This window comes from Mauremys reevesii, linkage group 5, assembly GCF_016161935.1.
Source record: "Mauremys reevesii isolate NIE-2019 linkage group 5, ASM1616193v1, whole genome shotgun sequence".
Lineage (NCBI taxonomy): Eukaryota > Metazoa > Chordata > Testudines > Geoemydidae > Mauremys > Mauremys reevesii.
In genome coordinates, this window is record NC_052627.1 from 56,387,399 (window position 1) to 56,403,612 (window position 16,214).

The 16,214-nt window shown below is 38.8% G+C and overlaps 1 protein-coding gene across 1 annotated transcript in view; it reads left to right on the plus strand.

Moving 5' to 3' along the window:
• The window catches only part of ARHGAP10 (Rho GTPase activating protein 10), a 217,819-nt gene that overhangs the window by 107,402 nt on the left and 94,203 nt on the right, over positions 1-16,214 (plus strand). Inside the window, exons 9-12 of the mRNA XM_039541772.1 lie at positions 1,651-1,757; positions 3,591-3,685; positions 10,618-10,699; positions 12,929-12,971. Coding sequence (XP_039397706.1) covers positions 1,651-1,757; positions 3,591-3,685; positions 10,618-10,699; positions 12,929-12,971 — 327 coding nt within the window. The remainder of the gene's footprint in view (positions 1-1,650; positions 1,758-3,590; positions 3,686-10,617; positions 10,700-12,928; positions 12,972-16,214) is intronic.

Consider the following 16,214-nt stretch of genomic DNA (forward strand, 5'->3'; position numbering starts at 1 on the left):
GATGCAAGCTTAACTGCTCTGGAATACTCCCATCAGGGTGTCTCCACTGCCTGTACAGTACTGTCCCCAATTTCCTGTTGCTCAGCTATAAGTTGGGCAATGGACACCAATTGCTCTTTTTTCCTTTATACCAAATCAGTGGTGTTAGTGTACAAAGGAAGTATGGGTGCAAAGAGAGTGGTCACCAGTGACTCTCATTTGGTATTGTCTGTCACAGCCTCTGTCACATCTGCCTTCATCTGCACACCTGGCCATAGGGCATAGGTCCCAATCTGAGCCGGAGAGGTGAGGTTCAGACAAAATCCAGTCAGGCTCCCCTGGCATGATGTTGTTCCCACCAAAAAGTTTTGGTATCCCAGAGCACATACTGTGTCCCCTAGCTGTACCACCTCCTTTACTCTCTCTTTAATGACTAGTCGGGCCCAACCTCCCTCAGTTGTGGTCGGGTTCATTCGTGCTGATTACTCACAGAACTGTCTGTGCAGAACAGCAGGCTGTTTTTATTTCCTCTCCTCCTTGTTTTGCCATTGTCACAATGGGATAATGCTGTTATAGGTTCCATTCTCTGTTGTACCCATACTGTTAACATATACCAATTCTTTACAATTCCCAGACCATCTAGGAATAGCAATCATAATTGGCACCATTCAGTTATTAAGTTCATGTGGGCCATCCAGCCAGGAGAGCACTGCGGAAAGGCTGATCTATGTTGGATATACCAATTCCAGAGTTGTATTGCCTCCCAATACAGTGGGTTGGACCTTGCTCCCTCCTGTTTGTGTAAACGTTTCCTGACCAGCTTACGCTTCTGCTCAGATCAGTATGGAAAATTATGTGCTTGGATGCAGTCTCCCTGGACTGCACCTGGATTTAATTGACTATGCTTTAGGCATTTCTGCTACATGTGTTTAATAATAATAAAGTGCCTATAGCAGATAAATATGGTACCTAGCTACTTTACAATATCAAAACAACCAAATTGATTAAAACATCCTGATCCTCATTTAAAAAAATGCTCTGTGGTCTGAAACAGTAAACAAATATAGAAGTATAGTCTCAAGGCTGACTGGACCAAAAAAGCTATGAATATTAATCTGATCTCACTAAATTTAGGCTTTGACCAGGATCAGATTGGGTGGGAGGAAGGGCTGATTCTCCCAAGCCTACCCACCACACTGATATGCTGAGGTCTTGGCTCCCTTGCTAAGATCATATGCTGGGCTGGACTCCTGCCTGCCTGAGTTTCTGCCCCAGCAAATAGTCAGGTTGCAGCAGTAAAGACTCCTTACTGCTCATAGGGCAGGAATTTCTGCAGTGGCAGCAACTGCTGGTTCCATTGGCAATTGCTCTCTGCTGAGGGAAGTGATGCAGTAGCAAGCTGGGCTTGGTTTTTTATGTTCCAGCTTGCCAGCTGCACTTTTGATTTTGGTGCTCTGGTGCTGGCTGGCTGGTGATACCACTGTTATAAGTTTAGGAGAAAAATGGTGTCTGGCTCAGAAGTGAGTATGTGCCGTGTTACCCATGTGTATGCCCAGTTCAAGCTATAGCTGTGACATTTGAAAGGGTCAGTGAAAGGGGCCTGGTAAACTGGGAAGAGCAACAAAACATTTTAAACAATAAGACATAGTTAATGCTTTGATTTTCTTTAAGGGCCTGCCCCATTTGGCTCCAGTTGGGTAAAACATTACTGCATGTATAGGAAGGAAACAAAGAAGTTCACCATGATCCCATTTGAACACAGGTCAGGAGGGAAAATTGTAAGTACATTTCATTATACTTCTTCATGCCCTGTATCTAAATGAGAGGATATGTTAGATAAGATATGTGAAATATCTTTTTCATGCAGTTCACAATTTGCCCTCTAAGGACATTAAGCTAAAGTAATGGAATGGTTTAATAGATAAGGATTCTGTGGAAGTTTTAGTTGCTTAGTTTTTGGAAAAGTAGAGAATATGAGAGCTAAAATGCACCTAATGTGCCTTTAATGTGTGGTTTTCACTAAGGGGATTTAAAGTTTAGTCTGATTATAACCAAGTGTGAATTGAGAAAGTACAGTCGTATTAGGTTTCTCACTTATACTCTCCATCCAAATTTTTCTTCCATGGCAGACAGGAGAGCTGGCGAGGGCGGGGAGAGGGGGTTAGGTTAGGAGGCTTTTAAATAATTCATAAAATGGAATGTAATTTGCACGGACAATCAGAAAAATAATTTAAGCTTTCCTTGATAACATCTAGAACATTCAGGGCTCAGTCCTCTGTTGGATGCTGAATGCCCTTAATTCCCATTGAAGTGATTGGGAATTGAGGGCACTCAGCATCTTGCAGGGCCTGGCATTAAATGACAGCATTAGTATGAGTGAAATATGTTTTTGTTACGGAAATAATAAATTTGAAGATGAAAAAGGCGTTTTAGATCTCTCAGTCAATCTTCCTGCAAATGCAGCATCCTGCCCTGTTTTTGTCCCTGTTTAGTTTTAATAGTCCCCAGGGCTTGGACCTCCATTGAAGATTATATCCATGAATACTTGGTAGAGAGGAGGATCTTTTCATCATTCTTAGTAAAACATATTTCTTTAAATGTATTGGGTAAAATTTTCATAAGTGCCTAAATGACTTCAGAGCATAAATGCTATTGGAAGTCTATAGCACTTAGGCTCCTAAGTCATGTAGACACTTTTTTGTAAATTTACACTCTAACTTATTGTGACTGTAATAGGCCATTTTAGTTAACCAAATGAAATATGTAATCATGCACTAAAAAGTTTCTAAAGAGATACCAGCAAGGCAGCTAAGCCAAAAAGTGTAACTTGTTGTTCTGTCTGGCATTTGTCCTTTTTTGAAGGTTTCCCCTTCTTGAACTCCACAGTATGATTTATTATTTCAAACCAAAGCTTCATGCATCTGGGAGATGTTAAAATTAATTAAAATGCATAACGTACTGTCCACCACACAAAACTAATGGCTGCAGGTTCTGATACAGGAGAGTGCGTCATGCAGCAGTTTATTGAAATTCAGTCACAGTTTATTTCATGTATTTGATTTTTGGATGCTATAAGGATGAGTTTGCAAATGTGCTATGAACACATGGTGGGTTCTGAAGATAACACCTGCTATAAAAGTCAAATTTCATGGTACTGTAAGTCCCCTTTTTTTTCCTAACTACTTTAATTGTAGCCCTTTAAAGTGGAATTTGGAATATTACTATGTCTGGGGAAAAATGTTGCAGTGAAAGTCTCTCTTACAATATGTTTGCATTGATGTTGCAATGGGTGTAAAGTTCTGATTTTTTTATTACAATGTTTTTATTAATTTAAGCTACCAAATTTCAAATAAAAGACATACTATTGCTGCAGATGTATAAGATGTATAAAATAGCCTTGTTTATTGAGACTTCTGCAGCAACATGTTTAGATTTTAAAGACCTGAATAGCAGCCATAACTGAATTCCATTGCATGTCAGTTTCAATCCAGCTTTTGTTTTTACTTTAATATAGGTTTACTGTATTCAGGTTGCATCATGTGGCTTACAGAAGCTTTGGATTTAAGTTTTGTTATTACATAAAGCATATAAAAAAACCCTCTTGTTTATAGGGTGATGGGGACGTTTTCCTCCTTACATGCTGTACCAAAAGAAATGTGGATACTATAGACAGGCGTTTCTGTTTTGACATAGAAGCTGCAGACAGGTAAGCTGGTAAAATATACTAAAGAAAGCATCAGGGTAAATGTTAATAATAACTTGGATTTTATATACTGCCTCTCACTGCGAGGATCTCAGATGCACAGGGTTCTCTGTTACGTCAACGTTAGAGGGAAGAACCCATGGAGAATTACAGTTTCTTGTGATTTGTTGTATGCTGGTCACTGAAATGAAAGGCATATTACAAAGCTGCATTTTGGCTAAGTTAGAACCAGGCAATTTATTCTTATAATGGCATGCAAAGGCAATATAAAAGTAACATACAGTAGCACCTCAGAGTCACAAACATCAGAGTTACGAACTGACTGGTCAACCACACACCTCATTTGGAACCAGAAATACACAATCAGGCAGCAGCAGAGGGCTCCCCTCCCCCCCCCCCCCCACACCCTCCCAAAAAATAAAAGAAAAAAGCAAACACAGTACAATACTGTGTTAAACATAAAATATTAAAAAAGGGAAAATGTAAAAAGATTTGACAAGTAAGGAAACTGTTTCTGTGCTTGTTTCATTTAAATTAAGACTTATAAAAGCCGCATTTTTCTTCTGCATAATAAAGTTTTAAAACTGTATTAAGTCAGTGTTAAGTTGTACACTTTTGAAAGACAACCATAATGTTTTGTTCAGAGTTACAAACAACCTCCATTCCCGATGTGTTCATAATGCCGAAGTTCTACTGTTCAAATTTTTCATTACAGGACATGATACATCCCATACAATGGTGCAACCATCTCTCCTGTGTGACTCCATTTGCGTTCTACTGGGTTATCTCAAACTCAGGAAACTGTGTACTCATTTTGCCTATCAGAGAAATCTAATATTTTAAAATATGTCAAATTTTATGTTTTCCACCTTAACTGGTCTTCATTCAGTGTCAGGGTAGGATAATCCAGTTTAGAAGGGCATTGTGAATAAAAATACTTCTTTGACCAAGATGTATTCCATTGGTTAAACAGTTTTCTCTCTCTGCACTGGACTGGAGTAGGTCTAGTACAAAATGCTACTTGGAATGTAGGAGAGTCTCATCAATTCCCAGTTATGGGTTTCAGGCTCCAAAATACTTAATTTAAACTGCATATTGGAGGTCGGCTTTATAGATGAGATGGTCAAATATAACCCAAACTCCTTTACACTGATGCATCATTGGATATCCTGGGGTAGAGACTCTTCCCAGTGTGCCTTGTGTCTGTAACACCCCATTACTCAGCATGATTAGAGCCCTGCACAGATGCAAAATTTTTATCTGTATCCAATCCACAAAAATGGCTGTGGATAAGATTTTCAGGGCTCTCTATGTGTGATTTAGTGGTTAATATGGAATCTGCATCTGTCTGTCTCTGACACATGCAAATTGTCATCTTTATTAAGCCCTATGCCAGGGTGGAACATGTTTATAGTAGCCTACCAGGCATCAGGGAAGCTACAGTTTTTACTCCTAACTCTCTGTTCACTTCCATGAGTGTGGAGAAATCCATAGATTCTAGAAAAACGTTTTAAAATCAGAGCTGGATTTTTTTTAAACTGTTACTTTGCTTTTTGCCATCCCCTGTCACTCTGGCAAGTCTTCTGATGATGTAACACTCTTTGTGACCTTATGCACAGAGTAATCTGTCACTTTCTGTGATATTTCTCTAACATTTTTCTGACTTCATCCTTTTGCGGCTCTTGCCTTCCAGCCCATCCAACTTACTCCCTGAGCTTTCCAATTAATGCCATTCTAACCTGGCACATGGTGTGTAAACTTAATTCTTCATATTCTTCAGTCACGTGTGCTTATTGCCACTGAGCTGGAATGGAGCATGTTTGATTGATACTGCAAAACAATTTTTCATGCCCACCTTCCCCCCCTGCAAAATTGAACCAATTCCTGTTCACTGTGACCAGTAGACCAGGCTGCCTCTTGTGGTATTGAGATGTAGCTGGTTAAAAGATAGGAAACAAAGGATAGGAATAAATGGTCAGTTTTCAAAATGGAGGTAAATAGTGGTGTCCCTCAGGGGTCTGTACTGGGACCATTGATGTTCAGTATATTCATAAATGATCTGGAAAAAGTAGTAAACAGTGAGATGGCAAAATTTGCAGATGATACAAAACTACTCGAGATGGTTAAGGGTGATAGGGACATCTGGTCACCCTAGATTTAACTATTTTATAGGGACAGTCCTGATATTTGGGGCTTTTTCTTATATAGGCGCCTATTACTCCCCACCCCTTGTCCAGATTTTTCACACTTGCTGTCTGGTCACACCCTAGTTAAGTCCCAGGCAAAGAGCCACAAAGGTTCTCTCAAAACTAGGTGACTGGGCAACAAAATGGCAGATGAAATTCAGTGTTGATAAATGTAAAGTAACGCACATTAGAAAACATAATCCCAACTATACATACAAAATGATGGGGTCTAAATTGGCTGTTACCACTCAAGAAAGATCTTGGAGTCATTGTGGATAGTTCTCTGAAAACATCCACTCAGTGTGCAGCAACAGTGAAAAAAGCGAACAGAATGTTGGGAGTCATTAATAAAGGGATAAATAATAAGACAGAAAATATCATATTGCTTCTATGTAAATCCTTGGTATGCCCACATCTTGAATGCTGTGTGGAGATGTGGTTGCGCCATCTCGAAAAGTTATGTTGGAATTGGAAAAGGTTCAGAAAAGGGCAACAAAAATGATTAGGAGTATGGAATATGCCATATGAGGAAAGATTAATAAGAGTGGGACTTTTCAGCTTGGAAAAGAGATGACTAAGGGGGGATATGATAGAAGTCTATAAAGTCATGACTGATGTGGAGTAAGTAAATAAGGAAGTGTTATTTACTCCTTCTCATAACATAAGTGCAGTGGCCCTGGAGGTTTTTCGCCTTCCTCCGAAGCATGGGGCAGGGGTCGCTTGCTGGTGGATTATCTGCTACTTGAAGTCTTTAAATCATGATTTGGAGCATTCAACAGCACAGTCAAGGGAGAGAATTAGTTCAGGAGTGGGTGGATCGGCTTATGTGGCCTGCATCTTGCAGGAGGTCAGACTAGATGATCGTAATGGTCCCTTCTGATCTTGAATTCTATGATTCTATGAAGAACTAGGGGTCAGCAAATGTAATTAATAGGCAGCAGGTTTAAAACAAACAAAAGGAAGTATTTTTTCACACAACACACAGTCAACATGTGGAACTCCTTGCCAGTGGATGTTGTGAAGGCCAAGTCTATAACAGGGTTAAAAAAAAACAAACTAGATAAGTTCATGGAGGATAGGTCCATCAATGACTATTAGCCAGGATGGACAAGAATGGTTTCTCTAACCTCTGTTTGCCAGAAGCTGGGAATGGGCGACAGAGGATGGATCACTTGATGATTACCTGTTCTGTTCATTCCTTCTGGGACACCTGTCATTGGCCGCTGTCGGAAGACAGGATACTGGGCTAGATGGACCTTTGGTCTGATCCAGTATGGCTATTCTTATGTTCCCCTTGTGGATAGAGGCTGTGCTGGCTGCTCAGTAGAGGCACTGTCTCAGCTGGCGTAGGGCTTAGCAGCTGCCCTAGCTTCATTAATAGCAGTCTGGACAGCACTGCCGTGTATTGCTCAAAGATCTCCCCACAAAAGTAGTCAAAAGACTAACCATTGGTCATGGGTTTTGTATGTCCCCATGGCTCGGATAAAGGGAGTGACCAATAATTTCTAGGAAAGAATCTCAGGTTTAGCAATCAATTAACATCTGTTTGTTTTTAAAGCTCTCTTAGCAAGAAACTAACTCTCATTTTTTTTAATCAGAAGCTGTGATTGTCCTTTACCCTTACTTAGAATCCAAGCTGTAGGTTTTATGGGCTCCAAAACTTGCCTCAAGCTAACAACAAATAGATACCAATTCTTCTGATTTAATGTCTCGTGTCACCTTTGATGCTTTTCTACTCTCAAAGATGGGAATCTATTTAATGTTTTGAAGTACTCTAATTTTTTGAGAAATAGTTAAACATTAATGTACTTGTCATTACAGTGACAGTGGAAGATGTGAGTAGTTTGAGTATTTAACATTTTTAATATCAGTGGACAGATAATACAAATTTCCTTATTTCATACTGTTTCTGTGTCTGCAGCATGCATGCTTTTTTGACTTTGCAGTGATACCTACACTTCTCCATAAAAATATTGTCTAGCCCACTGTACACTTGTTCATCCTGATAAGAGGCTTTTCATCACTGTAGTTTATTCTCTGATGATGCAGTCGACCTTGCTTGCCCAAGAGATTTTTTCCTTGCATTGTTACCAGTTGATTTGGTTCCACCAGAAGTAGCAATGGCAGAAGTTCTAGAGTAGGCTAGGTTCTCTGACTGCACTAACATTCCAGTAGTTTAACAGGTGGTGATAATACTGGCAAATTTTAAGAAATGAAACCTTAAATGTAGACAACCTTTTTGGAGGAGGGGAAGGAATAAATATCTCTCCTAGACTAGCTTTTGTACCAGTACAGAACTTGGATGATTCTCATGATATGCTGCTGAGAGAGAGTGAGCATCAGTTTTAGTGCTTTCACTTCACTTTTATAATTCCAGTGAAGAGGAGGAGCATTTTCATTATGTAAAAGTGATATATTGGGTTTTGACTTTCACTAATAAAATGGAGATAAGAGAAGACATTGAAATATAATGTGGTCCTTTTGCTAGTTCAGCCATTTCCCTGCTTTTCTTTCCTTGCAGAATTATTCAGTTTTGTACATGTAGCATGGTTGAAACTGAATAATACTAAATGGCCAGTTTTAGCCCTGAAAAGCCTGTTTGGCCTGGGAAGTCTGCCTTACCCCCCCGCCCCATTCTTACTACTTCTATTCATATATGTACTTGCTTATATTTAGCCACAAAGGGTATAAGATGCACACATTTAATAAAGTTCTGCAGAAGACTTTTTTTTTATGGTTTATTTTTACACCTGCTGGGGGAAGCAGTGTTTTTCAGGAGAGTAGGATACCTCTTGTATGTGCAATGATAGTACCCTCACTTTAATAGAATCATAGAATATCATCTAAAGAGAAATATTTATGCCATTTGCAGTTCGTTTCCATAATTATAATTGGCTGCCTTGAGTCCAGCATTGGCTCAGAGGAAGGACAATTAAAAAAAAAAAATCTGAGGCAGGGAGCTTCCATTTACTACAGTATCTTGAATCCCTGGATTGTATGGGTATTTTGTCCTGATGTGTAATCCAAAGGGATGCACTGAGCAAAGGGAGCAGGGCACCATAATTCCTATCTGCACAGTGCTATGCTGAAATTAATTTGGAAAACCAAAACATAGTTCAGTAATTGGAAAGCAGACATAAAAAGGATTGAGGCATATCATATTTATAAATATGGTATTCAGTGACAGGGTGAATGTGATACACTTTTTTTAATTGGCAGGAAAATAATTACTGGCATCACCACTCCTGTTTCATTGCAGCTGTTAACTTCCCTTGCACTTGGGTTTTTTTACTAGGCTTCACAATTATTCATTTTTAAAAGTTCCCTCATACTCTATTTAAAAAAAAAAGTTAGATTCACACTAATCTCCATTTACTAATCTCTACATCCCAAAACTGAGACTTTCTTCACTCGTTAGGAACATTTTAATAGCTGAATTTTGTAATGAGGTATTATATTAAGACTTAATTACTCTTTATAAAATGTACTATAGAATATTTGCTAGAATACTCTAGAGTATTGGCACAAATAATTAAAACTGAACTCTACATTTCAAATCAATTAACAAAGTAATTTTTTTGTATAATAGCCCTGATCTTATATATCTTGCAGATCTTAAAATTCAGAAAATTCAGTAATTCTCAGCTCTTGTTGAAATTAACAAGCTTCTACTTTAAATAAGTAGTGTATAGTGGATTGTTATTTTTTTCTGGCTGCCTAATTTGCAGAATGTCTGTTCACTTTGGGGATACAGTTGATTTGTCAATACAGTAACTCCTCACTTAACATTGTAGTTATGTTCCTGAAAAATGTTAAATGAATCCGATTGTCCCATAAGATTTAATGTAAATGTGGGGGGTTAGGTTCCAAGAAAAATTTTGGGGGGCAGGCAAAACGCATTATATACTGTACAGTACTGTACTGTGGTTGGGAAGTGCACCTGGCTTACCCCACACAGGCACAGCCCTCTGCAGGCAAGGGTGCTAGGAAGCACCTTTGCAGCAGTAGTGGCAGCTTCCCTGGAGAAGAACAAGTTCGGACTTTGCCGGGAATGCTCCAGGCCCTTGTCTTCCTGTCCCCATTCCACTCCAGGCCCACCTCTTCCAACCCTCACTCCACCTCCTCTCCGGAGCACGCCACATCCTCCCCGCCCCCAAGCTGTTTGGCGGCGCTTAGGACTTTCTGGGAGGGAGGGGGAAGAGCAGAGATGCAGCGCTTCCCCACTCCTGCCCCTCCTTCCCAGAAAGTCCTAAGAGCAAGTGCTGGGAGGGAGAGGGAGGAGCAGGGAAGCCCCACGTCTCCACTCCTCCCCCTCCCTCCCAGAAAGTCCTAAGCACTGTTTGGCAGTGGGGGAAGCACTGGGAGGGAGGGGGAGGAGGCGGAGAAGCAGAACTTGTGTTATGCTCCCTTGTAAAGTCGCTGCTCTTCCGCAGAATCTTACAAGCAGGCAGCCAAACGGGAGCATTGCACAACTTTAAATGAGCATGTTCCCTAATTGAGCAGAGACATAACATTGAAACAACGTTAAGTGGGACGACGTTAAATGAGGAGTTACTGTACATCAATTTCAAGGGTGAACAATGTTCTGTAATATAGCCAAAAAGACAAATAAATAAAAGTTTGTTCTTGAACAGTGAATTTTGTGATGGTGATGGGACGTGCCATTCAAAAAGAGGCAAAATTGATATTCTATGGATTGGCTAATAAAAAGACAAATGTAGTTATTTTCCTTTATTGGTGTTCCTGTAGATCTGTTACTCCTGTGACCATGCAGGCATTTTCTGAGGAGGACAGGAAGCTGTGGATGGAAGTCTTGGATGGAAAAGAAGCTGTAAGAATATAATATATGGATTATTTTTTTCACATACAGTTATAGTGTAATGATGATCATGTTTTCTGCAGTCCTTGTATACCAGGTTTACATAGTTCTGCAAAATGATAGATTTGCTGAAAGAGAATATCCATGACATAAAACAGTAGCACAGGACAGAGATCTGTAAAGATTGTGGTGAAGCTGTGGTATTTCATTTTTGTAACAGCAAAAATTGATTTTATAAATAGATTCCATTACAACGATGATATCACTATTCTAGGTAATGGCTAGTGTAGACTTAATCACTTTCCCTGATAACAATCTACTCTATTCAAATAGACGTGCGTGAGCAGTCATGTGACAATATTTCTATAAGCTTAAAAATGTACTGTACACTGGAAAATAATAGGTCTTACTTGAAAATGATTTTATTTTTTAATCTGTTCATGATTGAGTAGTTGTCCTGTTTTTGGTTCATATCAAAATACTTTAGAAATGGAATGGAGTTGGAGAGTTAGGATACAGCACTGGATTATTCGTGTTGTTATCCCTGAGTATTCAGATCTAGGGTTTAGGTTTTGTAAGCCAAGGACAGTGGGACTTGATAGTAGATATTATTATTTCTGTGTCACAACAGATAGTTCCTGTGAATTTAAAAATTCTTTTCTTTACCCCTTTTTTGTAAGCATCATAGCAAAAACTTTTTAAAGCCTTGAAAATGTTCCGGTTATAATTCACCAGGACTTGATTTACGCAACAGAATTCAGCAGTTAAATATATATAATGTTGAGTTGCCAATAGTTCTGGAAAATCTAATTGAAGAATGTTGTTTGTTTGGGTTGACATTAAAATTTGCATCTACTTCAGCTGCCCTGGTGCCACTTGGGAGATGTAATTCAAGTACCCCATGCCTTCAGTGTCCTCTCTAGGATGAGCTTCCTGGCCTGATTACATCTTTAATGAATTCACAGCGGGCAGCCAGGGAGTCTGCCATAGAGAAAAATGGGGGTATCATAGGTTTGTTCCCCACTTTGAACTTTAGCATCCAAAAGGTGGGGACCTGCATGTACCCTTCTAAGCTTAAATCCTAGCTTAGATCTGATAGCACTGCCACCAGCCAGAAATTCCAGTGTCTGGCACACTCCCTGTTCCCCCAAAACTTTCCCTGGGGAACACAGATCCAAACTCCTGGGATCTTAACACAAGGCAAAATTAACCATTCCCCCTTCCTTCCCCCCCCCCCCCAGACTTTCCCCTCCCTGGGTTGCCTTGAGAGGCTCCACACTGATTCAAACTCCTTGAATCTAAAACAAAGAGGGATTCACCTCCCCCTCCTCTTTTCCCTCCACCTATCCCTGGTGAGTCAGACTAATCCCCTGGGGTCTCAAACAAGGGGAAAAAAATCACTCAGGTTCTTAAAAAGAAAAGCTTTTAATTAAAGAAAGAAAAAGTAAAAACTATCTCTCTGTAAAATCAGGATGGAAATGCTTACAGGGTATACAGCTTATAAAAACTAGAGGGACTCCCTCCCCCCCAGCATAAGTACAAGTACAGCAACAGAGATAAAATATCCTTCCAGCAAAATACACATTTGCAAATACAGAAAAGAAACAAAAGACTAATCCTCCTTTTTAATTAATACTCACTATATTGAATATAAGAGACTATTTCAGGAAGCTTGGAGAGCCTGGATGTACATCTGGCCCCTCTTAGATCCAAGAGAGAACAACCCCCAAAACAAAGAACCCAAACAAAGGCTTCCCTCCACCGAGATTTGAAAGTATCTTGTCTCTTCATTGGTCCTCTGGTCAGGTGTCAGCCAGGTTCACTGAGCTTGTTAACCCTTTACAGGTAAAAGAGACATTAACCCTTAACTATCTGTTTATGACAGGGGGTGTGGGGCACCTTAACTTCAACACTTGTAAGGCTCTGTGGTAGCTTAAGTGGTTGCAGTTTAATGTTGATCTAACCCAAAATGAAATGTGTCGTTCCACAAAAAGTTTAGATGGTTTGACTCTTCATGCTCTTTGGAACAAACGCAAATGTCAAATATCTGAATTCCCCATGGGCTGGAAATTGTTATTCGAGCCCCTCTAGGCTAATGTACTGTATCAAGTGAGGCCCAGTATTTGTTAGCAATCAAGTGCTGCAGTTGTGCCTACTTGGCATTAAGCAGGAAGCATCTTGATTCTGTTCTTATGAACTTTTTTACTGCAGAGCGCTTATATTTTTGTATTTTTCTATTAGCTGTTCATCAATTTGTATAGAGCCAACACAAGACGAGAGGGAAGTAAGTACCTGGAGCTCCTATTAAAACTAATGTTTATTATATTAAATATGTTAACATTTTAATAAATAAATATCAATTAAATATTTAAAATTTTAATTCTGAAATGCATAGATAAAAATGTTTTACAAGGGATTACACACTTTTAAAAAAACCTCAATTTTAATCACTTAGGCTCTGATTCTGAAAACTCATATGCGTATGTTTAACTTGACTAACATAAGTTGTCCCACAGAAGTTAATGGTTCTTCTCACAGGAGTAAAATTAAGCACAGGCATAGATGTGTGTAGTGTTGAGGTCTAAGTTCACTCCTGCTTTGAGAAAAACTATCCCATTGTTTATGTCAACTCATTTCATACTATAAGTGCCTTAAGGGTACAACTTGCTTCTAAACATAACAAAACTTTACTGATTGAGATTATATTTTTATGGAAGTCAGAAAATTCAACGATATGGCATTGGAAACAATAACTTAGTCACATTGCACACATATATAAAAAGAGCATAAAGGCTAACTTCTTATATAGTAGTATAAAATACTGTAGGTCTGCAAGAGTAGTGAGTAAATGTAGCAGTGAGAATCAAAACTTGTGTGTCCTCAAAATCTGAACCATAACCTGGCAATAAAAATATATATATATATATATATATATATATTTAACTGTTTGCCCTTTCCGGTGGAGAAAGAGGTAATGATGAATGTTGAAATGGATATTTAATGGCCCACAGCTGGGCAGATTATTACAAGTACCAGTGAAAATTCGGATTCAGTTTGCTCAATGCACAGCAGTTTATTGGAGAAAGAATTACACAAGCAGTAAAAGGTTATATAATACATCTTCCTAATAAGCCTCAATTCCCCAATCATAAACCCACAGTAACTATGTTGGCCTTACACAGTATCTTGATTGGCAAACAAAGCAGGTATAGCTACCAGTCCTAGATGGAGACTCAACTCTCCTCTTCTCTCCTCAATTACTTGGTCTGTCAAATGTCTCCTGAAGCAGGGTCTTGGTTACCCCAAGGCCCTCTGATTCAAAAGTCCTACAAAAGTCCCTTGTAGCAGGTTGTTGGCTACCCTGAGGCCTTCTGTCCTACAGTATCACAGGCCTCTTCAGATGTTAATTGGTGAACTAACAAACTCTGCTTAGCATTTATACGTCTTGTTCTCAGAGGAGTCACATGTCCCAGAAATATGCCTTGTGTGCATTTCATTACTAGGGCTGTCAAGTGATTAAAAAAAGTAATCATGATTAATCGCACGGTTCAACAATAATAGAACACCATTTATTTAAATATTTTTGGATCTTTTCTACATTTTCAAATATATTGATTTCAATTACATCACAGAATACAAAGTGTACGGTGTCATGCGTCTGATGAATTGGGTATTCACCCACGAAAGCTTATGCTCCAATACTTCTGTTAGTCTATACGGTGCCACAGGACTCTTTGTAACTTTTTACAGATCCAGACTAACACGGCTACCCCTCTGACACTTGACAAAGTGTACAGTGCTCACTTTATATTTATTTTTTATTACAAGTGTTTGCACTGTAAAAAGACAAAAGAAATAGTATTTTTCAGTTCACCTCATACAAGTACTGTAGTGCAGTCTCTTTATCATGAAAATTGACCTTACAAATATAGAATTATGTACAAAAAAAAGCATTCAAAAATAAAACAATGTACAATTTTAGGACCTACAAGTCCAGTCAGTCCTACTTCTTGTTCAGCCAATCGCTCAGACAAATAAGTTTGTTTACATTTGCAGGAGATAATGCTGCCTGCTTCTTGTTTACAATGTCACCTGAAAGTGAGGATAGATATTCTCATGGCACTCTTGTAGCCAGTGTCGCAAGATATTTACGTACCAGATGTGCTAAAGATTGATATGTTTCTTCATGCCTCAATCAGCATTCCAGGGGGCATGTATCTGTGCTTATGATGGGTTCTGCTCGATAGCAATCCAAAGCAGTGCGGACTGACACATGTTCATTTTCATTATCTGAGTCAGATGCCACCAGCAGAAGGTTGATTTTCTTTTTTGGTTGTTCGGGTTCTGTAGTTTCCGCATTGGAGTGTTGCTCTTTTAAGACTTCTGAAAGCATACTTCCTACCTAGTCCCTCTCAGATTTTGGAAGGCACTTCAGATTCTTAAATCTTGGGTCGAGTGCTGTAGCTATCTTTACAAATCTCACATTGGTACCTTCTTTGTGTTTTGTCAAATCTGCAGTGAAAGTGTTCTTAAAATGAACAATGTGTGCTGGGTCATCATCCAAGACTGGCATAAAATGAAATATATGACAGAATGCGGGTAAAACAGGGCAGGGGATATACTATTCTCCCCCAAAGAATTGAGTCACAAATTTAATTAACACATTATTTTTTTAACTAGCATAATCAGCATGGAAGCATGTCCTCTGGAATGGTGGCCGAAGCATGAAGGGGTATACGAATGTTTAGCATATCTGGCATGTAAATACCTTGCAATGCTGCCTACAAAAGTGCCATGCAAATGCCTGTTCTCACTTTCTGGTGACATTGTAAATAAGAAGAGGACAGGTCGCATTATCTCCTGTAAATGTAAACAAACTTGTTTGTCTTAGTGATAGGCTCAAACAAGAAGTAGGACTTGTAGGCTCTGAAGTTTTACATTGTTCCGTTTTTGAGTGCAGTTACCTAACAAAACAAAAAAAAAATCTACATTTGTAAGTTGTACTTTCAGGACAAAGAGATTGCACTATTGTACTTGTATGAGGTGAATGGAAAAATACTATTTCTTCTGTTTATCATTTTTACAGTGCAGATATTTGTAATCAAAATTTTTATTTCAATTAAAACGCAGAATACAAGATATATATGAAAATGTAGAAAAACATCCAAAATATTTAATAAATTTTAATTAGTATTATCTTGTTTAACAGTGCCATTAATACTGTGATTAATTGTGATTAATTTTTTGAGTTAATCGCGTGAGTTAACTGCAAATAATTGACAGCCCTATTCATTACTAGTTTTTCTAATTAATATTTTAGAAAGGATTGCAAAACAGATGGAGACCAAAGATCAGTTGATGTTTATCCTCTCCTCAATCATTTGCTTGAGCTCTTAGTGTGGTGCCGTCTTAAAGGGTCATTTTGACTTGGGTCAGCCTGTGCTAACCTCACTGATTGCGTGTTTTTGTGTTTTCTTTACTTGTTGAGCTGGCCATTGGCTTATATGTTCCAAAGTTCCATTTTGAA